The sequence below is a fragment of the Pseudoliparis swirei genome, chromosome 19 (genome assembly GCF_029220125.1).
Source record: "Pseudoliparis swirei isolate HS2019 ecotype Mariana Trench chromosome 19, NWPU_hadal_v1, whole genome shotgun sequence".
NCBI lineage: Eukaryota > Metazoa > Chordata > Actinopteri > Perciformes > Liparidae > Pseudoliparis > Pseudoliparis swirei.
This window is the reverse complement of record NC_079406.1, coordinates 12,715,091-12,741,715: the sequence shown is the minus strand read 5'-3', so window position 1 is coordinate 12,741,715 and position 26,625 is coordinate 12,715,091. Positions and strand designations below refer to the sequence as shown.

At 41.0% G+C, this 26,625-nt stretch overlaps 1 protein-coding gene across 4 annotated transcripts; it reads left to right on the top strand.

Annotated features, from left to right (window-relative positions):
* Positions 1-5,399, top strand: LOC130209193 (uncharacterized). Of its 4 annotated transcripts, XM_056438685.1 has the most exons (5): positions 1-2,047; positions 2,414-2,480; positions 2,713-2,821; positions 5,017-5,111; positions 5,309-5,399. In XM_056438685.1, the coding sequence occupies exon 1, from the start codon at positions 364-366 to the stop codon at positions 1,339-1,341; it is 978 nt and encodes a 325-aa protein (XP_056294660.1). In that variant the 5' UTR covers positions 1-363; the 3' UTR covers positions 1,342-2,047; positions 2,414-2,480; positions 2,713-2,821; positions 5,017-5,111; positions 5,309-5,399. The 4 variants fall into 4 exon arrangements, with proteins under 4 accessions (XP_056294660.1, XP_056294661.1, XP_056294658.1 ...); XM_056438686.1 differs by lacking the exon at positions 5,017-5,111; XM_056438683.1 differs by having other exon boundaries at positions 5,017-5,399.
* Positions 5,400-26,625: the final 21,226 nt, after the last annotated feature.

The window sequence follows — 26,625 nt, the reverse complement described above, 5'->3', positions numbered from 1 at the left end:
TGAGTCCCATCAAGGGAGTGTTAAGAATGTAACATGGTTGTGCAGCTTAACTTTTCACATGACCTGGATGACACATTTGTGATCCACCCTTTAAACTTGACAACCTGCATTCCAGCTTCTGGACGTAATGGAACTTGGCATAGAAACAATAAACGTAATGAAACTTGACTGATTGAAAAAAACAAGGACAGGTATATAAAGGTCAACGTGATTTATACACGGCACATATTGAATAAATTATGGTCGTATCTCGTCTACCTTACTGCGGTCACAGAGAGGCATCGCTCGGATTTTAACAAGGTTTCGCGAACGAGTTATTGGTCAAAATCTGTGAGTATCTTTCAAACTTTACCAAATTTTGCAATGGCACACAACTTTGAGGAAATGCAGAAACTAATAGATTGGATAAAAAATATGGACATTGGAGACAAAACAGACCGGTATAACGATGTAATGTCACAGCTTCCACAGGATGAGGTTGGTGATGCTGTGTATTCTGATAGAGGATGGCCAACATTTTGCGACTATGTAAAGAACACACAACCTGAAAAGGACAAACAATATGCCACAGCCATGGTCCACTGGAAAGACGGTACCAATTCTTTTTTATTTCTAGTTTATCCCCAAGAAAAATTACACTGCGAAGAAATTCTAATTAAAAAATTGGATAAGATTCTGCGCAAAAAGAAAGAAATAGCACAACATATTTATATATTTTCACTTAACTCGCCATGCTTGGGAAGGTGTATGTGTAAGCTTTTACACAAAGGCTATGAATGGTACACACGTTATAAAGTTCGTTTATGCGTGGCATACACAAAGTTTTGGGGCTTAAGAGGCCCCGATGATTTTAACTATCTAAATTATTCTGATATATCAGATTTCATCAGTGTTTTTTTCTCGTATTATGAGAAATGCAATGCCGACTGTTTCACATTAGATCAGGAGCTTTTAAAAGGCATTAAAAAAATAAATGTCTTCAAATCGTTAAAATCAGACATTAACGAAAAGGATAGACACACGGTATGCAAGCAGATTAGTGAAGCAAAGAAACAACTTGTGATGCAGTCAATACATTCACCTTATCGCATGCGTGGCAAGCATTTGGAATGTGGAAAGGAAATAATAAATGAATTAAAATTTCCGCCAGCAGTACACAAAAAAGTTTCCAAAATGTTACAGGAGGTGTGGGATAAAATGGTTGAAGACTCTTTAGTGATACTTGTGAGAAGAAGCATTGCTGGACAATTTAACAAAAAAACAGTTCATCTCTTTCAGAATAAATTAAATGAAATTCTGGGGAACAACTGTCCCTTCACGCTGCGACATATTACTCATTAATTTTAACTCTCAAATTAAGGAACCTCTAGACTGAGTCTCAACTGTTTGGATGTTCTGTTTGTTTGTTTTGATTTATTTGTCTTTCCATTTTAGTTTTGTTCTGTTTGTCACTGTCTCTTGTCCCCATGTAAAGTGCCTTTGGGCCAAAAGTTAAAACATTTTTTAATTTTAAAGTAACATATATATCTGTATATATATATATATATATATATATATACAGATACAAAATGATATATACAAATAATAAGATAATTATATATATTATTAATAATATATATTTATGATAATTAAACAAAAAACTCCTAAGCTTTCCTGGGAATTACAGTTACAGAGAGAGATGCCTTTCTGGGACCGTAGTAAGGTAGACAACGAGCTTAATTTAATCAAAATGTCCGTCCTCCGAGCGGGATGAATAACATTGCTCAGACAGCTGTCCACTCAGGGGCGAAGAGATCAGCTGCGTCTCACTCAGTTGGCCCCGCCCACGGGATATGTCCCGCCCACGTGATAAGTCCCGCCCACGTGATGCGTCCCGCCCACGGGATGCGTCGCGCTCACGGGATGCGTCGCGCCCACGGGATATGTCCCGCCCACGTGATGCGTCCCGCCCACGGGATATGTCCCGCCCACGTGATAAGTCCCGCCCACGTGATGCGTCGCGCCCACGGTATGCGTCCCGCCCACCTCCACCAAGGCCATGAACAGGGTAAGTAGCAAACACTAAGCTATAATATTATTTCAGTCCTGAGCAGAGAGAACAAGACCCCAATGTCATGTCATCTGGGGTTAATTAACATCATCTAACATTGAGGCAGGTAAGTTAATATTATTGGTATATTTTTAGATTGAGCAATTATTTTGCATTTTGGCAAATTGATCCCATTAAAATATACTAAATGAACATAAGCTATTAGCAGTGTCATGTATTAACAGACTATGACTGGATGACTTTGATGCTGAAGAAAACCCCAACATGTGACGATTCTTAGAGAAGTTCTGAGTGTATCCAGTATCGAGTCATATAAGACACATTAATGTAATATATTCTAAATAAATATATGTTCTGTTGCAGTTTACCGATCACAAGTGGGGCCAATCTGTTGGACGATTTACGCATCTTTTCCTGCCGCTTAAGAGAAGTAAGATCCAAAAGTTTTAATCTTAAGTTAGCTGACTATTTGATCAAATACTGACAATGGTCCACAGGCATCAGCTTTTAAAACATAATTAATTAAAGTATTATTTTTTAAACATCATATATGATCAGTATTTGCTCAAAAAACATTGATGCAGTTAATGATGCAGTTAATAGGGAGTCTGCAAATGAAGTTAACATTTTGTTGAAAGATTTTTTTCTTACCCACTTTATAGTAATGTCTTTGAGGAAAGAGGTCCAACCACGTCCCATCAGCACCACGTCCCATCAGCACCTCGTCTGGCGGGGCAGGAAGGTGTGGAGCAGACATCGTCGCCTGCTCTGGTGAGCAATGACTCCAACGGCAATGAGATTAAAATCAAACCTTTCAAACGTTTCACCTTTTAAACTGCTAATCATTGTTAATTGTATAGCACATATATTGTGTGCAACACACACACACACACACGCACGCACACACACACACACACACATGCAACATTTAATACAATCAAATATAAATATTAGGTTTGCATTGCTGAAATTGTGTTATTGAATTATTTTGACCCCAAGAGATTTGCATACCTATTCTAAATAGATTGCATCTACTTTACCACAAGGGCTATTTGAATATATATATATATATATATATATATATATATACACTGTATATATGTATATACAGGCACGTGCACAGACATTTTGGGGGGCAGGTGCTCAAACCAAAAAAAAGGGCACCCAATGCCACAAAAAGAATTCTGACAGAGTTGAAGCATAAGCAGCAATACACTGATGATGCAATACATCCTCGACCTGCGTTTCCTCTGGGCAGCATCAGACTGCTAGCTTACATTTTCTTTATGAACAAAGATGAATTATTACATATAGCAACAGTACAAGCGTTCTGATTGGCTAATGGGTCATCATGCCAGCCACATATTGCCCTCCTCGCTGGTCTGATACGGATCAGTATTGCCCTCTTACGTCATTTTCAAAATGAGCGATATTGATAGACATCAACAGACATCCCTCTGAACAATACCAGAGAGGCCTTATGATTTTTTTTTCAGTCTGGCCACGCAAATCCTAGACAATAGAACGGAATAAGAATGCACTCTCTCTATCTCTCTCTTCTCTCTTTCTTCTCTCTTCACTCTCTCTCCCTCTCTCTATTCTCTAAACATAACTAACGTCAGTAAACAGCTGCAAGGCTTTGAAATCACGGATTTCGTGAGTTTTTGTTTGTTTATTTTTTTAGGAAACGTCGGACCAGTTGTGACGTCATGTTTTCAGCAGCGCTAATGTATTGGTTGATTTATCACAAAACAACGTCAGGGGACAAACACCGTCATGACCTGTGTGTCTGGTGCTGCGGGTCAGAGGAGAAGGAGGTGCACCCGTTTAGTGGCGCGAGGAGCACTGCGCGGAGGAGGAAGTGGAGGAGGAGGAAGGAGGAGCGCGGCGGGGGGAGGGGGGGGGGGGCACGTGAGCTTGTGAGCGCAGCGGAGCATGTCGGGGCGAAGTTCTCAGATAAATGCCCCGTCGGATATTAAAACACATTTGGGGGGACTTGATGACAGAAAGAGTAACTTTTATTCTTAAATACTGATGAATAAAAAAAGTGGGCTCCAGCAAAAAGGGCACTTTTCTCATCCAGGGCAAAAGGGCTGGTGCTTGAGCACCACTAGGGCTCTATCTGTGCACGTGCCTGTGTATATATATATGTATATATATATATATTTATATATGTATATATATGTATATGTATTTATATATATATATATATACATATATAATAAAAGGAAACATTTGTGAGAATACTTCCGATGTGTAAATATCCGCCTATGTGTTACTGGTTAAGATTAAATGAAGCTGGCACACAGCACAATATTTGAACAGTATCTCTGTTTGACTTTGAAAAAGAAAATCAGAGCCTTGATAGTAAAGACCGTTTTAGGCGACTTCCCCAAAATGGGCATTTGGCACACTTTTATATTACGTATGGGGTTCAATATATGTGAATACAACATGAAAAAAAAGTACATTATATCTACATTTACCTATTTAAAAAACACCACAAAGCAACTGAATGTTGAATCAAAATGGAACATATTTTATTTTGCGAAACTTGAAAAATGTCTTACGAACGGCTTACGAATTATTGTAGCTCATTTTTGTGCTGTTTAATTTGATGTGAAACATCATCATATTATTTTGTGATTATCTTTCTGCTCATTACTGTTTAAACACATAAGCCACATAACAACAGCAGTTATTTAGCTAAATACTGTTGTTCAAAGTGCCAATATTTATTATATTAAACTGACCTCGACAAGTTCACCTCCACGGATGCCACATAACGTGACACCCTGGCACCAAGTGGGCGGTAGGCTTCTGCATTTTTTAGACCAAATTAATATCGCTGGTGATGAGTGATTTACTTAATCGTGCTATGCGTCAGATCACATTCCAGTTAACATGTTTCTTCTGCAACATAATTATTATCTTGTACTGATTATATTCTCTTCACTTGATTCTAGCCGAGGTTTGAGGACTGTTTGGCCCGTTGGAGGGAGAAGGACGACAAGGAGTCAAACTGCCTGCACAACTTCATTTGTATACTCACTACTTTTCTGTATGTGATGAATATGCTCATGGAATATGTATGGAAGCAATATCCAACAAGACGGGGATTAACAAGTTCCTAAATGTAATTGTTGAATGGCACAAGGATGTATTGTTCTCCTATCAGCATGTTTCGGTCAGGTGTTGTACAGACTCTCCGTCAGGTCTCATCCTAACCCCCACATTTCTCCACTACCCCTTTTTAAGATGTACATGGCCTGCACAGTTTCTCCATCCTCCTGCAGGCTGTATGACGATTGAACCTTCTCTGCGCAGAGAATAAAGATTTTAAAGACAAGTTCTGTGTTCTTTTTTTCAGTCGTAAGAGACTGGTCAGAAGTGGGTAAAGGAGCATCATGATCGACAGACATGTTTTACTTGAATTGAGTTACCTTAACTTGGTTGTTTGTATTATTATCTTCTATTTCCAGGTAGTCATACAGATCTAGACACCTTTAGATAATTAATTTTAGAGGCATATCCAAAACCGTTTTGGCGTCAGGGCCAGCAAGGCCTTCTCTGCTGGCCTAAACATCATCAGAATATATAATTTTTTTCTAAATATATTTTCCCACAAATATGTATTCAATTATTTCCCAGAGTAAGAGTTATTCTCTTAATTTCATAGCGTTCCTCTTGGTTGCGCTGCTGCAGGGTTGCCAGGTCTGTGTGACAAAACCAGCCCAATGGCCAATCAAAACCAGCCCAAACCAGCCCAATGGCCAATAAAACAAGCCCAAAAAACAAGCCCAATATCAGAACTCAAAATATGCCTGTGCCAAACCATATACACTGCTTTTAAAGTCCAACAGCATTGCTATCATTGCCAAATTTATTGTAATATCTACAAAGTAACACCAAATGGTTAGTATGCCAGCATTAAAAGCAGTTTTCCCGAAACAGTTATTTCACCTAGGTCCTAAAATGGCCTTGTGTAATTAGATACAGTATATTATCATAAATAAAATATAGCTCTGTGAAGGTGTAGTATTGCATCCATCGGTTGCGAGCCCGATGCATCGTTTTGGACACAGCTTGCATTATTGCAAAAAATTCAGCAATGCTTCTGTTATTGAATTGGCATCTCCGCCGTCTAAATTTTTGATACCAGCAAAAGTAGATACAATGCGCTGCTGTGTTTGGCTGTAGTATCTTATGACAACAGCAAGCTGTTTTTGCATGCCCACGTCGGTACTTTCATCGATAATTAAAGAATACAGTTCTTCCCCTATATCCTTTAGTTTAGAAGCTGGTGCTGCATGTCTGGGCCGATTACGTTGTTTATGAGTGCAGAGCATTTCGTCCTGTGCAGTTTGATGTCCTTCTGTGCAATTTCACCAACAAGCTCTCCCAGGTGATCCACTGTCAAAATGCTTGAATGGCAAGCAATGCGCTGTCATTTTAAGCTCGCTAACTTCACAGAGTGGTCAATTCTCACTGTGGTTATGCCACTGTCAAACAATGTACGCACTCGACAACTGGAGAACGGAGCAGCATTTCAATGTGTTTCCCCGTTTTGCTGTGGTTTTGGAGATCACTGTGGTGCGCACGAATATCGGTTTTGCAGTACCGACAAAAAGCTTTGGTATCATCCCCAGCCACACGTTCTATCCATTCTTTAATTCCTTTCACTTTCCCATTCTTTCGTCTATTTCTTCCGTATTTAGCCCACTTACCGGTGGCATGTTTCTCCAGTGTAGCTATAGCTACACTAACTACCAGACCAGAGTTGGGATCGGGCATGGGAGACAGAGCGGCGAGAGCTTTAGGTGCGTGTGTGTATGTGGGCGTGTCCCATGTCCATGTGTGTACGTGCTGATCTGGAGTCAGTTTGGTAGGATTTGGGTAGAAATAAATTATTTCATTTAAAATATGGATTTTTATTTAAAGATATTCATGTAATTTGCATGCATAATAGGTCTACCCGAACCAGCGGACAAAAAATTCAACCCGCGGCAACACTTCAAAAGTAGCCCAATTCTGCGGGAAAACCGCGGACCTGGCAACACTGCGCTGCTGCCAGCCCCAGGTTGAGATTTGGAGGGCTGGTCTTTATGTTAGATCTTTTATCCAATCATATTCAGCCATCGTGTGTTGCCAGGGGGCTAAAATTTGCCCTTAGGCCTTCAGAATCAACATTGTGGGCGCTGGTAGCTTAAAGTGAATGGGAACCGCTGGCTGGCTGTCGAGGTGGTGCCCAGCGAATAATGTGGGCTACGTAGACAACTGGAAGACTTTCTGGGGAAAACCTGATCTGATGAGGAGAGACGGCATTCATCCCACGTTGGACGGAGCGCGTCTCATTTCTGCGAATATGACCAAGTTGATCACCGGACTTAATCTATGACAACCCAGGGTTCAGATCAGGAACCGGGAGCAGAGTTGTAGTTTAACACCCTTCTGCTCTTCCATTCGAGCAGTTACCCACCCTTGACTTTAGAGTAGAGACTGTGTCTGTCCCACGGCCACTTCAATTAAATAAATCAAAAGTAAGCAGAAGAGGAGTCGTACACAATAACCTTATACAAGTTAACACAATTATTTCAGCAGTGCAACAAAATAGGTCTATTAAATGTGGTCTCCTAAATATTCGATCTCTGTCATCTAAAGCTGTGTTACTGAATGATTTAATATCAGATAATCACATTGATTTATGTTGCCTAACTGAAACCTGGCTGAGCCATGAAGAATATGTCTGCCTGAATGAATCGACTCTCCAAGTCATATTAATACTCACATTCCTCGAGGCACCGGTCGAGGAGGTGGAGTAGCAGCCATCTTTGAATCGAGCCTATTAATTAATCCTCAACCAAAATTACACTACACCTCATTTGAAAGCCTTGTTCTTAGTCTTTCACATCCAACCTGGAAAACACTACAGCCAATTCGATTTGTGATTCTGTACCCGCCACCAGGTCCATATTCAGAGTTTATATCTGAATTCTCAGAATTTATATCAAGTTTGGTTCTTAAAACCGATAAAGTTATTATTGTTGGAGATTTTAATATCCATGTGGATGTTGATAATGATTGCCTTAGTGCTGCATTCATCTCCTTGTTGGACTCGATTGGCTTCTGTCAGAGAGTACAGAAACCCACTCACAGCTTTGGCCACACGCTTGATCTTGTTCTTACTTATGGCGTTGACATTGAGCATTTGAACGCCTTCCCACAGAATCCTCTTCTGTCAGACCACAACCTCATAACTTTTGAATTTATACTACCGGAGTGTACTCCGTTAGTCAAAAGTTTCTACACTAGATGTCTAACTGATAGTGCTGTAGCTAAATTTAAAGAAGCGATTCCTTCTGTATTTGATTCGATACCACGCCTCAATATAACAGAGGACTCCTGGTCTAACTTTAGTCCGTCCCAGATTGATCATCTTGTTGACAGTGCCATAGGCTCTCTGAGAATGACACTGGACTCGATAGCCCCTCTGAAGAAGAAGACAGTGAGGAAGAGGAGGTTTGCTCCGTGGTATAACCCTCAGACCCGCAAACTGAAGCAAACGTCACGAAAGCTTGAACGCATATGGCTCAACTAATCTCAAGAATCCCGCTTAGTTTGGCGAGATAGTCTTAAAACATATAAGAAGGCCCTCCGTAATGCCAGAGCAGCCTATTACTCATCAATAATAGAAAAATAAAACAACCCCAGGTTTCTCTTCAGCACTGTAGCCAGGCTGACAGAGAGTCACAGCTCTGTGGAGCCGAGCATTCCTATAAACCTTAGTGGTAATGACTTTATGAACTTCTTTAATGAAAAGATTTTAACTATTAGGGACAAGATTAATAATCTCTTGCCCATAACCAGTGCCAATCTGTCCTCAAGTGGAATGGCCTTGGAAACCGCTGTATGCCCTGGTGTATATTTGGAGGATTTTCTCCTATCAACCGTGACCAATTATTTTCAACGGTTTCTACTTGAACACGTCTACCTGTCTCTTGGACCCCATCCCGACGAGGCTGCTTAAAGACGTTTTGCCTTTAATTGGCGGCTCTCTATTAGATATTATCAATGTGTCTCTGCTAACAGGCCACGTACCACAGCCCTTCAAGGTGGGTGTTATTAAACCTCTCCTGAAGAAGCCCACTCTGGATCCAGAGGTATTGGCTAACTACAGACCGATCTCTAACCTCCCTTCCTCTCCAAGATCCTTGAGAAAGTGGTCGCAAATCAGTTGTGCGACTTTCTACATCATAATAGTTTATTTGAGAAATTTCAATCAGGATTTAGAAAACACCACAGCACCGAGACGGCACTGGTGAAAATTACAAATGACCTCTTAATGGCAGCAGATAAAGGACTCTCTCTGTCCTGGTCTTGTTAGACCTTAGTGCTGCATTCGACACCATTGACCATGACATCCTGTTACAGAGACTGGAGCAGTCGATTGGCATTTCAGGCACGGCACTAATTTGGTTTAAATCCTATTTATCAGATCGATCTCAGTTTGTATTTGTAAACGATGACGCCGATAACCACCAACGTTAATCACGGAGTTCCACAAGGTTCTGTGCTTGGACCAATTTTATTTACCTTATACATGCTTCCTTTGGGCAATATTATCAGGAAACACTCCATAAACTTTCATTGTTATGCAGATGACACTCAACTATATTTATCGATAAAACCAGAGGAGAGCAACCAACTCTGTAAAATTCAAGCATGTCTTAAAGACATAAAACATGGATGACCTGCAACTTCTTGATGTTAAACTCAGACAAACCGAAGTAATTTTAATCGGCCCTGAGCACCTCAGAGATCAATTATCTGGTGATGTGGATTCTGTAGACGGCATTGCCCTGGCATCCAACACCACTGTAAAGAATCTTGGCGTTATCTTTGATCGGGACTTGTCCTTTAACTCCCACGTAAAGCAAATCTCAAGGACTGCATTCTTTCATCTACGTAATATTTCAAAATCAGGCTCATCTTGTCTCAAAAAGATGCAGAAAAATTGGTTCACGCATTCGTTACTTCGAGACTGGATTACTGCAACTCCTTATTAGCAGGCTGCTCTAATAAATCTCTTAGGTCCCTCCAGTTGATCCAGAATGCTGCAGCTCGTGTTCTCACTAAAACTAAGAAAAGAGATCACATCACTCCTGCACTAGCTGCTCTGCACTGGCTCCCAGTAAAATCAAGAATCACTTTTAAAATTCTTCTTAACCTACAAAGCCTTGATTGGTGATGCTCCATCATATCTTAAGGAGCTTGTCGCACCATATTGCCCCACTAGAGAGCTACGCTCACTAAATGCGGGACTACTTGTAGTTCCTAGAGTCTTAAAAGTAGAATGGGAGCCAGAGCCTTTAGTTATCAAGCTCCTCTTTATGGAACCAGCTTCCAATTTCAGTCCGGGAGGCAGACACAGTCACCTCGTTTAAGAGTAGACTTAAGACCTTCCTCTTGACAGAGTTTATAGTTAGGGCTGAATCAGGTTTGCCCTGGTCCAGCCCCTTGATATGCTGCTATAGGCTTATAGCTGCCGGGGACGTTTTAGGATGCACTGAGTACCTATCTCCTCTTTTTCTCTCCTTAAGGATGAATTTTCATCTCTCAATCACACGTTACTAACTCTGCTTTCTCCCGGAAGTCCTTTTGACTTTACGTCTCATGGGGTCATCGGACCCTATGAGACGGCATAGATCCTATCTGCCTGATGGATCGCCTGGGTCGTGGAATTCCTGCTCATGACTACGCCACTGTCCTGTTGAGACTCCCACTCCTCCTCCCCACCGCCATCTGCCTGATGGATCGTGGAGGTCTCCATCGTGGAATATGCCTACTATGAACTATTCATACACTCTGTCATATTCATTGAATGTATTTTAACTCTAAATCTGTCCTTCTGTACACATTACATCTATTGCATCTGTCCATCCTAGGAGAGGGATCCTCCTCTGTTGCTCTCCTGCAGGTTTCTTCCCTTTTTTTCCCCCCTGAAGGGTTATTTGGGAGTTTTTCCTGGTCCGATGTGAGGTTTTGGGGCAGGGATGTCTATGTGTACAGATTGTAAAGCACTCCGAGACAAATTTGTAATTTGTGAAATTGGGCTATACAAATAAACTGAATTGAATTGAATTGAATGAACATTTTGTGTCAACCAATCAGCTTTAGAGTTGGCTCCTGTAGGCCTTCTAGAAGGCCCCGGAACCGGCACAGGAGCAGCTAGCAGGCGTAATGCTGCACGTCTTTTGATTGGATTACCAATATTGAGAGGCGGGTCCTATAGGCAGGTATATGCAGAACCTCAGAACTAGGAAACTGAATTTGATAAACGAAATAATTCGCGTACTACTAAGCTGTTTGTTCAACCCACAATGGCGGAAGGAGGAGAAGATATCGATTTGGTCGAGGATATAATTAGAAGGCCATTCTCAACGAACTTTAAGACCGACGCCGACGCTACAAAGCCCGTCACAGGCGGGAAGAGGTTCGTTCGCCACTTTCAAAGTTCCAACTACGAGCGCTACCGATGGCTCAGGCTCCGAGAAGCTCTGCTCACCGGACTGCTTGAATGCCTGTTGCAAGTGATCGATTTGGTGTTTGGAGCCACACTGGCTTTGCAAACTTGAGTTGTCTAACCAAGGCAGCAACGAGACACCAAAGTACGGCTCGGCACCTACAAGCAACGGTGCTTTGAAAACTTTTGGGGACACGGAGCGGATCTACAGATCAACGAACAAGCGTGCAGGGCAACGGAGCTGCACAATGAACAGGTGAAGAACAAGAGGGACATATTGAAAAGACTCATTAATTGTGTCATGTGTTTGGGTAAACAGGAACTTTCATCTTCATCATCACAGTGAAACTGCTCTGGGTGACAATGCGCTGTTTAGTGAACACACTGTAAAAAAAAGTTGGACTTAAAGCTAAAAGTTTGTGGACCAGAAATGGATAGAAGACGAATATTAATATAACTTTGTTGCACTCGACTATGTTCTTGCCTATTAGTTGAACTGTAGCCTACTGTATTGTACTCTTCCCCTGCAATTCTCTGAAGAGAAATGTCAATTTCAAGGTGACGTAACGCCTGCTTATACTGCGTCTCTGTCTAACTGTATCGTGTCTAGAGCCATGGCATCATAATGATGTAATGAGAGGTGGATTAATTCGGGTGGGACTGTGTAGGACCTCACTGAAGGCCCAGGCCTCAGGCCCACGGCACGCCACTGCCAAAACGACTAAAGCCGTCAATATCACCATGCACAACAATACGCCATCCGAAATAGATGAGCACAGATTGAAATCAGTACCACTGCCTGCTTCATACATCGGATAAGAATTTCTACAATATTTACAAGTAATCAAAGTAAAACAGAGTCATTAATTAAAAGTCACTGCTTAACTGTACACAAATCCAATAGGTAAAGTATCACTTCCAAAATATTTACAAACTGACCTGTGAATACACCACTTAAAAAGCTGCCCCTAAAAGTTAAGCTTTACTCTTAAAGTTAAGCGTTACTCTTAAAGTTAAGCGTTACTCTTAAAGTTAAGCGTTACTCTTAGGTAAAACTGATTTTTATGTGTAAGAACTTTAATGGGGTTACTCGATCCATCATGAATAAACCACTTAGTAGTAGTGACTCCATGAACTTTTTTAAGGATAAGATTCTAACTATTAAAGACATGATTAATAATCTCCTGCCCTCAACAAGTATCAATCTATCCTCAAAGAGAGTAGGCTTAGAAACAGCTGTAAACCCTGATATTGATTTAGAGGGCTTTTCTCCCATCAACCTCAACCAATTGTCTTCTACCTGTGTCCTAGACCCCATCCCGGAGAGGCTTCTTAAAGACGTTTTACCTTTAATTAGCACCTCTTTACTAGATATGATCAATCTGTCTTTACCAACAAGGTCTTTCCAAGTAGCTGTAATTATGAAGCCCAATCTTTCTTTCAATCATTTTATTTTAAGTTTTTACAAGTTACACCAGACAATCAAAAACGAATAAATAAAAATTACAAAACAACCAACTATACGGACAATCAGACAAGGAAGAAAAAAATAAAAAAATAAAAACACAAACATAAATCATAAATCATCATCTTCCATATTGAACCAACTATAACCATCATTCACAGAGTCACTTGGGTCCCAAGATTGCAAAGCTTCTTCTTATGGTTTTGGCATAGTCCTCGCCAATAAAAACCATAAAAGGATTCCAGATGGAAAAGAACGCGTTCTCCCCGGAGTCCTTTTGACTTCACGTCTCATGGGGTCATCGGACCCTATGAGACGGCATAGATCCTATCTGCCTGATGGATCGTCTGGGTCATGGAATTCCTGCTCCTGACTACGCCACTGTCCTGTTGAGACTCCGCCCACTGTTGAGACTCCGCCCACTCCTCCTCCCCACCGCCATCTGCCTGATGGATCGTGGAGGTCTCCATCGTGGAATATGCCTACTATGAACTATTCATACACTCTGTCATATTCATTGAATGTATTTTAACTCTAAATCTGTCCTTCTGTACACATTACATCTATTGCATCTGTCCATCCTGGAGAGGGATCCTCCTCTGTTGCTCTCCTGCAGGTTTCTTCCCTTTTTTTCCCCCTGAAGGGTTATTTGGGAGTTTTTCCTGGTCCGATGTGAGGTTTTGGGGCAGGGATGTCTATGTGTACAGATTGTAAAGCACTCCGAGACAAATTTGTAATTTGTGAAATTGGGCTATACAAATAAACTGAATTGAATTGAATTGAATGTCTACTTGGAGGACGTGCGTGAGTCTTTGCAGTGGCAGCAGCTGGAGGACATTGTGAAGCCAATACAGACAGACGGTGTGGTGCTGTCCATCCACTGCTGGAGGACAGACAGCCGAGCGCAGTACCACAGAAGACTGAGGATTCTGCTATGTCTGTTTTATACAGGGGAGGCAGAGTGTAGGCCTAGGATACATATGAGAGGATTGAGCTCAATAGGACATTTTATTATGTAAGATATTTGGTTCCCAAGTACCAACATGTTGCTTACACCTTAAACATACGCCAGAACAGTCTTTGTCATATTTGCTTCTATGGGGTAGTTTGTAATTTATGTATAATTTTAAATTGAATTTCTTGTGATTTCTAACTAGCCTACAACATATTTGTTTACTAGTTAACATGATTGTTTTCCATTGGTGATCGGTAATTGTAGTTTTAAGATCCTGTTCCCATGATTGTCTGCTGCTGTGAGTACTTAATTTACTTAAGGAGAGCAGTTTATAACACATATAGCTTGTTTTTTTCCCTCTTCAACTGGCAGACTTCACTGATTCAATCAGCTCTGGGCCACGACCTTCTTTGTATTGGGGTACAGAGTTTAAGAAACTACGAATTTATAAGAAATGGAGAAACTGTGTTTTGGGTAGCCCATACTCATCCTGAAGTTGATTAATAGACTTTATGGTACCACTTTTATAGAGGTCATTTATCACCTGGATTCCGTTTGTGTTCCATTAGTTAAAACCATGGTCAATCCAGGAAGGGATAAAATTGGGGTTATTAACAATCGGTTCATAAAAAGAGTATTTTCTATCGATAGAAAACACCTTTTTTACCCTATTCCATGTGCTTAGAATGTTACTCACAATGAAGTTGTCACTAGTGCCTATTGTTCGTTTAACAGTATTTAAGAAAGGTGCACTTGATAATGACTTGCACCCTTGCATTTCAAAGTCTAACCATATTGATTTGGGGTCTTGTGCCACCCATTCCGATAAGTTTTTCAGTTGTATTGACCAGAAATAATACTGAAAATCTGGTACTGCTAGACCCCCATTTACCACGGGCAGTTGGAGTTTCTCTCATCTTATTTTAGGGTGTTTATCTTACCAAATAAATTTAGATACGGTTTTATGCAAATCTATAAAAACGTTATTTAGAATGTCATTAGGTATCATTTGCAAGGGATACAAAATTCTAGGGAGTATATTCATTTTAATAACAGCTATGCATCCTAGCCAAGAAATTGGGAGCGGCAGCCATCTAAGTAAGTCCAGTTTAAGGATAGGAGACAGATTCATCTTCACCAGGTCTTCCAATTTGTAGCAGGCGTGGATTCCAAGGTATTTAAAGCCATTGGGAGATAGATTAAATGGGGATATTATCCTGTTGTCCGGGTCTCTACTGCTTCCAAGTGGTAGGGCAGTTGATTTACCCACATTGATTTTATAGCCAGAGAAACTACCAAATTCACTGATTAATTCGAGCACAGAGGGAATGAATTGTTTAGGGTTATGGAGAAATAGCAGTCGATCATCTGCATACAGTGAGATAATGTGCTCCATTTCCCCACTGTTAATGCCTTTAATAAGTGGATGTATTCGAATAGCCTCGGCCAGAGGTTCAATGACAGTTGTAAACAGAAGTGGGGACAGTGGACAACCTTGACGAGTGCCACGCCCAAGATTGAACCGGGGTGAAGTGAAACCGTTTGCCATAACCAGGGGTCCCCAAACTTTTTCCTGAGAGGGCCACATAACGTTTCCCTTGTCTGCTGGAGGGCCAGCCGGGGGCGGGGGGGGGGGGGGGGGGAACACTGGAGTTGATAAGCGTGTCTTCTTGTCTGATCAATACGCAACTGTGAGGTGCGCGACTTGACAGAGCGGCCAGCTGCTGATCACTCACTCAACAGCCTGACGTGCATGAATAGATGGTGCGTGCGCAGTGCGCCAACATTTTTTTGGGGAGCACCGAGACCCATTTTGACCCAGGAAAAACCCTGTGCTCACCTGTGTGCGAGCATCACGGCTGAGCGATGCGCGCGTCACTCGCTGTGAGCGCTGCGCTGCACGTGCAGACAGCATTTAACGGAGCGGAGAAGCGCGTGCGCTCTGATCGCTCTTTTAATGAAGTATCGATACTAAAAATATGATAAATCACATCGTGTTTAACGTACGGGTACTTTGTTAGTATCGCTACACCGTGCAGCATGACAGTAGTAGATGTAGCGGACTAACATTCAAGCTAACCTAGCTTCCCAAAGGCTGTGGACATCTGAACGCTGATTGGTCGAGACGCGACACGTCCCATCAAAGATGTTCTATTGCGAAGAGCACCACTCCACATTTTCTCCGCGTCTCACTGTAATCTCAAAGGCAGCGGGCCAGGTGAACAAAATAATAAATCTTTTGTTCAGGGGGCCGGTCCAAATGGGGAGGCGGGCCGAATCCGGCCCGCGGGCCGTAGTTTGGGGACCACTGGCCATAACCATTGCTTGTGGAGAGGTGTACAGTAATTTTACCCAGCTTATGAATGTATCGCCCAGGGAAAAATGTTCCAAGACGTTAAACATGTATCTCCATTCGATACGATCGAACGCTTTCTCAGCATCCAAGGAGACCACCATAGACTCTAGGGTTATTTTTGGCATGTTGAATGACCCCCAATAAACGTCTCACATTAGTATAAGAATGACGACCCTGCATAAATCCTGTTTGGTCATGCCCAATGATGGTGGGGAGGATAGGGTTGAGTCTTTTTGCTAAGAGTTTGGCCAATATTTTGTTTTCCACACATTGTAAACTGATCGGTCTATATGAAGAAGTGGCGGCTGGTGATTTTTTGGGGGGGGGGGGGGGGGCGCAGTTGGGCGACGCGGTTTAAATATCACTCAACAATGAGAAGAATAGAGGTTTTGAGTAGAATATTGTAAAAAACAAAGCTTTATTTCAAGAACACACCGTGCTCAACACTGTCCAATAACAACTATCAACACACTGTAACTTTGGGCATGAGAGGTTCAGAGCAGCTTTAAGGAACATTGGGTTGGGTTTCAGAGGTTTGCAAAATAAAAGAGTTTCACCCTCTCATGAAAGAGGTTCAGAGCAGATGTAACTGATGTGGAACGGGCATGGAAGAAGTCGGCTCAGATGGTGGATTTTCCCAGCACTTATTTATTCTGCAGAAGACAACAGAACACACACATTTGCCTTCTGATCTGTCTCTGCACTTCCACTTCCCTCAGCAATAAAAAACCATTGTCCATGGAAGACAGGACCACATTAAATCTAAATAATAACAATTCTCATCAAAAACCATGACATGTAACATACAAGGGGAAAACAGAGACCCCTAATGGACAAAATAAATAACTACATGAGCTAGAGTCATTTCAGCAGAAACAGCGAACATTCTAACTTTGAACAAAAGGGAAACACATACCTGCAGAAGACAACAGAACACACACATTTGCCTTCTGATCTGTCTCTGCACTTCCACTTCCTAGACACGCAAAACAACACAATTTACACAAGGAAAATATACGTCGGGGCGACCGGATGTAGCTAAACAAACGGTGCCAAAGTGGCTCAATGAGACCGCCACCAAACGTATATGTTGACGGTCTAAATGACACGACAGCTGGACGCCGGGATCGTATTAACATTCCATTACTGTATGTAACATAAACGGTTAATTTGTATTAAAGAATATAGCCAAAATAGTGCGAAATCGTTTTTCACTCAACTCACCCTCAGCAATATAAAACCATTGTGAGGGAAAGACGGGACTCAGGAGCAGGAAGTGCAACAGATGGAAAGCAATTTCCGCAGGAAACAGATTTTTAAGAATAACGCTAAATAAAAATAGCTCATTAAAATAAAATTCACAAACACTCAATAATATCGTTGAACAACAAACAAAAATAAAATACAATACATTGAAAACAAGAAATGACAGAGTGCATTTCTAACTGTTTGACAGAGTAGACCCACTATATGTAAAGAAAAGTAGCTCCTCTCTTTAAAGTGGTCAAACTTCTCAATAACTCTGGTTAAAGTCAATCATGTCTGTAACCAGCCTGTTTCCATTATTCTGGAGGGAATGTGTCTGTTTTTCAGAACTTCTTCGTTGTGTTTTCGATGCCAGTTCGGTCTGCAAACAGGGTTAGCTTCATGCTGTTAGCGAGTTAGCTTCAGGCTGTTAGCGAGTTAGCTCCATGCTCTTAGCTAGATAACTGCGGCAAGATTCGTGCTTTACACTTGTCTGAAGCTCTGTAGATCCCTCACCCCGTTGTAGTCCAGAGAGTTTCAGTCCCAGGACTTTGGAATAACAGACATAGGAAACAAAAAACGAATTACTCATGGAGCATCCAACTAACCAGCTCCAGTTAGCATATAGGCTTGAGGAGAACCTCCGGGTGTACGTCCTCCCGCGGTCAGCGCTTTGCTGCAGAATTTTTAAATCCGGATGTTCGGGTCCCAACTCTTTCAGCCTCTTCTTGTCAATATCTGACCGTCGATTGAAAGGTGTTTGGTGTAGAGATACCACAGAGTTTTCAGTCGCCGACGCCATACTAACATAAAGCTTCTGCTAGCTATGTTGCTCGCGTACCTCCGTGGAGCTCCGTGGTTGCCAGGTCTGTGTGACACAACCAGCCCAAAAACCAGCCCAATATCAGAACTCAAAATATGCCCGTGCCAAACCATATACACTGCTTTTAAAGTCCAACAGCATTGCTATCATTGCCAAATGTATTGTAATATCTATAAAGTAACAACATATGTTTAGTATGCCAGCATTAAAAGCAGTTATTTCACCTAGGTCCTAAAAGTAGCCCGATTCCGCAGGAAAACCGCGGACCTGGCAACACTGCTCTGTGGGCTGAGGGAACATACGGGTCTCTGATCTGCCGAATAGTCCAATCACGTGGCCATGGTGCACATTTTTGCGACCCAAGATTCACGTTTCATCCACCAATGAGAAGCCGGTCCTTGCCGAGACGACTGAAATGTTTTCTCGATGCCGTACACACACGTTAGATCACCTCGAAAAAGGGGAGGGGCTTCTCTCCGTGATAATGGCGATATATTATATTTTTTCACATTAACTTAAGTGGTTGTTGACAGGCTGACGGTCTCCCACACACTTAGCGCGTCAACACGGTATATTTACTATTTAAATGATTTGGCATATAATGTTTTTTGACAGGATTTTTTTCTTCTTTTCTTCTTCTTTTTTTTTTTCATCTCAAAATTTTAAGAGGGGCGGCGCCCTAGTGCCCCCTATGGACGAACTGCCACTGTGAAGAAGGTTCTTCTGGGTTTTTCCCTTGCTTTGGTATAAAGATAATTGCAGCCGTCTGTATTGATTCAGGTAGTTTTTTATTCGAGAAGCAGAATTCATATATTTTGCTTAACAGTGGGGTGAAAATATCTTTAAATTCTTTATATATTTCAGGAGGAAAGCCATCTGGACCAGCTGCTTTACCAGAGGGGATGTCATTGATAGCTTCCTGTATCTCTGCCATTGTAATTGGCTTATTTAAAGACTGTTGTTGTTGCTCATTAGCTTGAGGTTGGTTTAAATTATCCAAAAATACATTTATTTGAGAGTCACTTTTATGCGTTTCTGATGTTTATAATAATTTATAATAATTTGTAAATATGGTGTTAATTTCCCCTGACTTAAAACAACGTATTCCGTTCGAGTCTTTCAGACAAGAGACCGAATTATGGTTATTTTGATTACTTAAAAGTTTTGAGAGTAAATTACCTGGTTCATTTCCATATTCATACAACGTTTGCATTTTAGAAAATAATACTTTCTCAACTTGTTGGGTTATTAAAGTGTTAAGATCAGCCCTTACAACAAAACTTTTTTCGTCGTTCTCTTTAGTTGAATGTTGTTTGTGTTTCTGTTCACAACATAGTAATTCTGCCTCCAGGTTTTTCTGTTCAGATAACATTTTCTTTTTCTTTCCACTACAAAATGAAATAATTAGCCCCCTCAAATATGCTTTAGTGGATTGAAGCCCAATCTTGATCCACAGGTCTTGGCTACAGACCGATCTCTAACCTTCCCTTCTTCTCTAAGATCCTTGAGAAAGAAGTCACAAATCAGTTTCATGACTTTCTACATAACAATAGTTCATTTGAGGATTCACAGTCAATATTTAGAATGCATCAAGCCTCTTTGGTCCCTCCAGTTGATCCAGAATGCTGCAGCTGGTGTACTCACAAAAACTAAGAAAAGAGATCACATCACTCCTGTATTAGCTGCTCTGCACTGGCTCCTTGTAAAATCAAGAATCATATTTGAAATCCTTGTCCTCACCTACAAAGCGTTGATTGGTGATCTGATAGGCGCATCAGCAGGGCTATGGCAGGAGGCCGACTCACCAGGCAGGATGCATCAGACACAGCCGGGTCCAATGGACCCGATGAGATGTGAAGTCACAAAGACCCCAGGGAGGAAGCAGAGTTAATAATGTGTGATAGAGGGATGTAAATTCATCCATAAGGAGAGAGAGAAGAAGAGAGAGGTGCGTGAACCAGTTTTTCTACATCTTTTTGAGACAAGATGTGTCTGATTTTTTAAATGTTACATAGATTAAAAAAATGCAGTCCTTGAGATTTGCTTCACGTGGGAGTTAAAGGACAAGTCCCGATCAAAGATAACAACGAGATTCTTTACAGTGGTGTTGGATGCCAGGGCAATGCCATCTACAGAAACCACATCACCAGATTGTCATGATTTGGGACTTCTGTTTTTGCCACTGGGGTCATTTGGCGACCTCTGGTGGCCGAAAGACATTATTTCAGTCTTCCTGTTCCACACCTGTTTTCACTTGGTAAAGTTCAATTAACTTTGTTTGACCAGGGTATAAATACCTGGCAGTGTGCTAGACACGTCATCGCGACGTTTGATTATTCTTAGTGATCCTCGTTACCCTCTCGTAACGTTTGCTATTCTTCTGTGTTTTGGATTTTGACTCTTGTTTGGATTATACCATTTTCGGATTTTGACTCTTGTTTGGATTATACCATTTTCGGATTTTGACTCTTGTTTGGATTATACCATTTTTGGATTTAACAATTTCGTTTGGCTCTACCCCTTGTGTTCACGTTATTGCCGCTTCAAAGACACGTTTACATTTTGTGAAACTCCGTTGTGACGGAGAGGAAATAAAACACTCTTTTGACTGTACTCTCTGCATCTGGGTCCTCAATTGCCCACTGGGTAAATCGTGGGTTACCACTACAGCGACCCGGGTTTTCTTCCCGACTCCGGTGTCCTGACACAGATAACTGATCTCTGAGGTGTTCAGGGCCGAGTAAAATTACTTCAGAGTTTAACATCAAGAAGTTGCAGGTCATCCATGTTTTTTATGTCTTCAAGACATGCTTGAATTTTACTGAGCTGGTTGGTCTCCTCTGGTTTGATCGATAAATATAATTGACTATCATCTGCATAACTATGAAAGTTTATGGGGTGTTTCCTGATAATTTTGTTCAAAGGAAGCATGTAGGTAAATACAATTGGTCCAAGCACAGAACCTCGTGGAACTCTGTGACTTAGGTTGGTGGTCATCGAGGCTTCATCGTTTACAAATACAAATACACCAGGGCATACAGCGGTTTCCAAGGCCACTCCACTTGGACACAGATTGGCACTAGTTGAGGGCAAGAGAACATATCTTTTCCCTAATAGTTAGAATATTTTCATTGAAGAAGTTCATGGAGTCATTATTACTGAGGTCTACAGGAATACACGGCTCCCCAGAGCTATCCTAATAGTGCCATATTACCCCACGAGAGAGCTTATTGTACCATATTACCCCACGAGAGAGCTTATTGTACCATATTACCCCACGAGAGAGCTTATTGTACCATATTACCCCACTAGAGTGCTTATTGTACCATATTACCCCACGAGAGAGCTTATTGTACCATATTACCCCACTAGAGAGCTTATTGTACCTTATTACCCCACTAGAGAGCTTATTGTACCATATTACCCCACTAGAGAGCTTATTGTACCATATTACCCCACTAGAGAGCTTATTGTACCATATTACCCCACTAGAGTGCTTATTGTACCATATTACCCCACTAGAGAGCTTATTGTACCATATTACCCCACTAGAGAGCTTATTGTACCTTATTACCCCACTAGAGAGCTTATTGTACCATATTACCCCACTAGAGAGCTTATTGTACCATATTACCCCACGAGAGAGCTTATTGTACCATATTACCCCACTAGAGTGCTTATTGTACCATATTACCCCACGAGAGAGCTTATTGTACCATATTACCCCACTAGAGTGCTTATTGTACCATATTACCCCACTAGAGTGCTTATTGTACCATATTACCCCACGAGAGAGCTTATTGTACCATATTACCCCACTAGAGTGCTTATTGTACCATATTACCCCACTAGAGAGCTTATTGTACCATATTACCCCACTAGAGAGCTTATTGTACCTTATTACCCCACTAGAGTGCTTATTGTACCATATTACCCCACTAGAGTGCTTATTGTACCATATTACCCCACTAGAGTGCTTATTGTACCATATTACCCCACTAGAGAGCTTATTGTACCATATTACCCCACGAGAGTGCTTATTGTACCATATTACCCCACTAGAGAGCTTATTGTACCATATTACCCCACTAGAGAGCTGCACTCACTAATTTTGGGGCTACTTGTGGTTCCTAGAATCTTAAAAGGTAGGACCGGAGCAAGAGCCTTCAGTTATCAAGCTCCTCTTTTGTGGAGCCAGCTTTCACTTAACAAAAGACATCAAACCTGTTAATCATGTGGAAAGAACCCAAGACTCGCAAACTTACTGCATCCTATTAAAGTCTATGTCACACTATGGGACAATGGGACAAGAATATAAACCCATAATAAAATATTCAAACATGAATCTATATGGAAAATCAATTAGCCTATATACATTGTGAAGCCTTTACTCTTTAAAGTTTCACAATTAGTATAGTTGCTTTGACATTTTGCAATTAAAATGTTAGAAATATTTAATCGATATTTAGCAATCTTTCACATGTGCTTCCTCACCACAAGCATCCACTTGAAATGATCATGTTCTCTGTAGGAATAATTGACTATTCCCTGGTGTATACTGTCACCTTGTGGCTCGCTGTTTATTCTACAGTAGATGAGTAAGGCTTATTGACATCATTTAAACTGTGTTCAGGTTACAAATTAAAACATTAAAAAACACTTCAACGTAAAAAAAACAAGGGAAAACAGATTTTGAATCAATAATTTATTTAAAGGTAAGCAGGATTGTGTAAAGGACAAATACAAATCAGAGGAAAATGTCTGTGAATCAAAAAGAAAAAAAAACTTGGAAAGGTTGGTCACCAATGAGGTCAACGATTCAAAGCAGGTATACGTTAACATCAGTGGCACTGAACATTAGAATTTGACATGTGACAATGAAACTTCTGCTTCATAATTTCATAATAATTTTACACAAATAAATGCAAAGAAAATATCAGGTTTCATGTTTAGAGTGTGGAACAGTTGTAACACAAGCGTTCAACACTTGGAGGAGCTGTCCGCCCAACAGAGAAAGAGAGAGGAGGATCTTGAGTTCTTGAGCTTCAGCTTTGAGCTGAAGGGGGCAGCCACACTCTGTTTGCTCAATATGATGCCTGTTTTAATTGAAAATGTAAAACTAATTGGTCAGCTCTTTGCAGGAAATTCAAGTTTTACTTTCAATAAGTAAGCATTCATGGGAGTGAACACATTTATTTCCACTTTTTCCAAGACACTTTGCTTGCAGTGTTCATGAAACACTTTATTCCTCTCCCATGTATCACAGGGAAGGTGATGTCTGATAAATCCAAACACGGCCCATAAACTGGCCTGTCAGAGGCTACTCGGCCACATCACCACTGACGTGTGAGGAGGCTTCTCCCCACTACACTCAAGCTTTGAGGAATATAGTTTTAGACAGCTTATGTAACATGTCAGCTAAACGGGGGAGACATTTCTGTGTGTGTGTGTGTGTGTGTTTCGGGACATTCAATATCAGTGTTTTAGAGGGTTGAAGGTGTTGGCAGGGCCAAGGAGCCAGGTCAGAGTGTCGGGAACTATCTGTCCGTTTGGGTTGGAGGTCCACATGGTGTTACAAGTGCACCTGTATACGTATGTGTGTAATGATGTACTTGTATTGTGTGTTCAGGTGTGTGTGTGTGTGTGTGTATGTGTCTGCTCTGTGTTGTGGCTGGGGTCAATACGCTGCATCCTACAAAAGGGTTGAGTAGTTGATAATAAAGAATTCACGAAGGACATGATGTTGTATTTCTTGCATCCATCCTTTTACATTTTTCTTATATCGGGAAAGATCGTTTTAGGATACACTGAGCACCTATCTTCTCTTCTCTCCCTACTTATTGATAAATTGTTGTCTATCTATTGCACATTATTAACTTTGCTTCCTCCCCAGAGTCCTTGTGACTTCACGTCTCATAGGGTCCATTGGACCTGACTGGATCTGATGCCATGGCCCTGCGGATGTGTCCTCCTCTCTACCTCCATCTGCCTGATGGATTGTGGAGGTCTTGATCATGGTCCATGCCGACTACCAACTATTCATACACTGTCATACTCCTTGAATGTGTTGTAACTGTGTAATGATTCCTTCTGTACACATGACATCTATTGCATCTGTCCATCCGGGGAGAGGGATCCTCCTCTGTTGCTCTCCTGAAGGTTTCTTCCCTTTTTTCCCTGTGAAAGTTTTTTTTATATTTCTTGGGAGTTTTTCCTGATTAGATGTGAGGTCCTGGGACAGGGATGTCTATGTGTACAGATTGTAAAGCCCTCTGAGGCAAATTCGCAATTTGTGAGATCGGGCTATACAAAATAAACGTTAAAAATTTAATTGAATCTTGATTCGTAGTTTTTCTTCTCAACTGGCATTCCTCGACAGATCTTGTTGTTAAAGTGACAATGTGGCCAACCGAAAAAGCCAACCATGTCTCTGGACTAAACATCGTTCCTATTTCCTTTGCCTTTGATGAGCTTTTGTTTGCTTTCCCCCTGTTTCTACTCATATTATTTCCTCTCATCTCTTTTATCTATTTCTATCTTCTTTTTCTCTGTTTCTCCAGCACAGTGAAAGAATTGCAGGTATCCATAGCAACATGTTTGCAAGTCTGTTGTGCAAGCTTGTGTGTGTGTGTGTGTGTGTGTGTGTAATCTGTGTGTGCTACCTCTTGTCCGAGACACAATGGGTAATTATCGGAGCTTACCTCTGCGCTAATTAAGCGTCGCCGGGGTAATTGGAAGGGTCAAGTGAGCAGGATGATTGGCTCACCTTCCTGCATCATCCAACACCCTCTCCTCTAACATACCTCGCTTTTTTCCTCTCCGCGGACAACTTTGCTTCTCCACCTTTACCCCTACATCTCACCCTCCCGCTCTCCCTTCCTCTCGTTCGCCCTTTTCCCTTTTAATATCTTCCTCTCAGCCTCCCCACAGTAATTTTTTGCACTAAAAGGACTATTGCTCTGTGACTTCTTGGTTGTTATGGATGGGAGCAATATCGCAACATTTTTTGTTACCATCCCTAAAAACGTACCTCTCCCTCTCTCAGCCACTCCACCTGATTAGGCAGACTGACAGCTGGCTGACAACCAGGGGTGGAGCTTTTGACCTTCACATCCTCCAGGAGTCCACAGCAGCATCTGATTAACTTACCCAGAATATTGTGTGCCTTTAGAAGGCATCAATAAACAGGAGCGTTTGAACTCTTAAACATGAAAAATACTCAGCTAAGGCTTGTTTTCTGCTGTCAATTCCATTTGTGTTAAAAAAAATATTGTTTTAATAATTAAGCTCAACAAGCTACATTTATAAACTGGATTGGTTTGCGCAATAGTAAATCCATAATAAGTTTATCTGTCAAGTCATTCCTTTTTTATTCACAACAACGTTTCAGAATGATTAACTTAATTGGGGTGTGCAATAAGAAAAACATTCTTACAATAAATCAAACAACAAAGTGGTTTTTTTGGACTTGGTAGCCAGAAAGATGTTTCCAAACAAATGAAAATGTTGCTCCATAACTGTGGATGTGCAAAAGATTGCTGACATATCAACTTAAAATGTCTCAACTTCTTCTGCCCACGAGTTGTCAGAAAATGAATGCAAGTTTAGGGAATGTAGTTAATATAAACTTAAGTAAAGTCCTAACGGGTTGCTAGGAAACATCTGTTGCAATCAAGCAATCAATTATATATATAATGGGTCTGTCAAAACTGTCAAAAATCCCAAAAACTTTTTAGAAACATAAAAGGATTGTTAGACGTATCCCCAATTCTTTGGTAGATTTTATTTTACACACAAATGCAGACGTATTTTATGGAGTTAGTAGTTTATGTGCAGTTTAGAATGAGTAGCAAATATTAATAACAACCTATTTGGGGCTAGACTAAGATTTTTAGCATAACATTTTATAAAAAATGTATTAAAACTTTTTATTTTATTTGAGGCCAATTAGTCTTGTGAAATGGAATCATTGTTCTATGGAATTTAGATAAAATGTCAGACCAGATATGTAGAACATATTTCAGTATTAAGGGGTCAAGATAACACCTTGCAGTAAGTGGGTGTGCATATTCTGCAGAAACTAATATCTACATACGAACTAGCATATGTGGTGCAACATATTTGTATTTAGTTTCACATAAATATGCACTTAGAAGACATGTATAACTTAAAAGCTCTTAGTTAGTTTGTGGTGATGTGATGAAAAGA

What these genes read in the sequence shown, in the direction of transcription:
- LOC130209193 (XM_056438686.1), top strand. Translation starts at nt 364, where the DNA reads ATGGCACACAACTTTGAGGAAATGCAGAAACTAATAGATTGGATAAAA.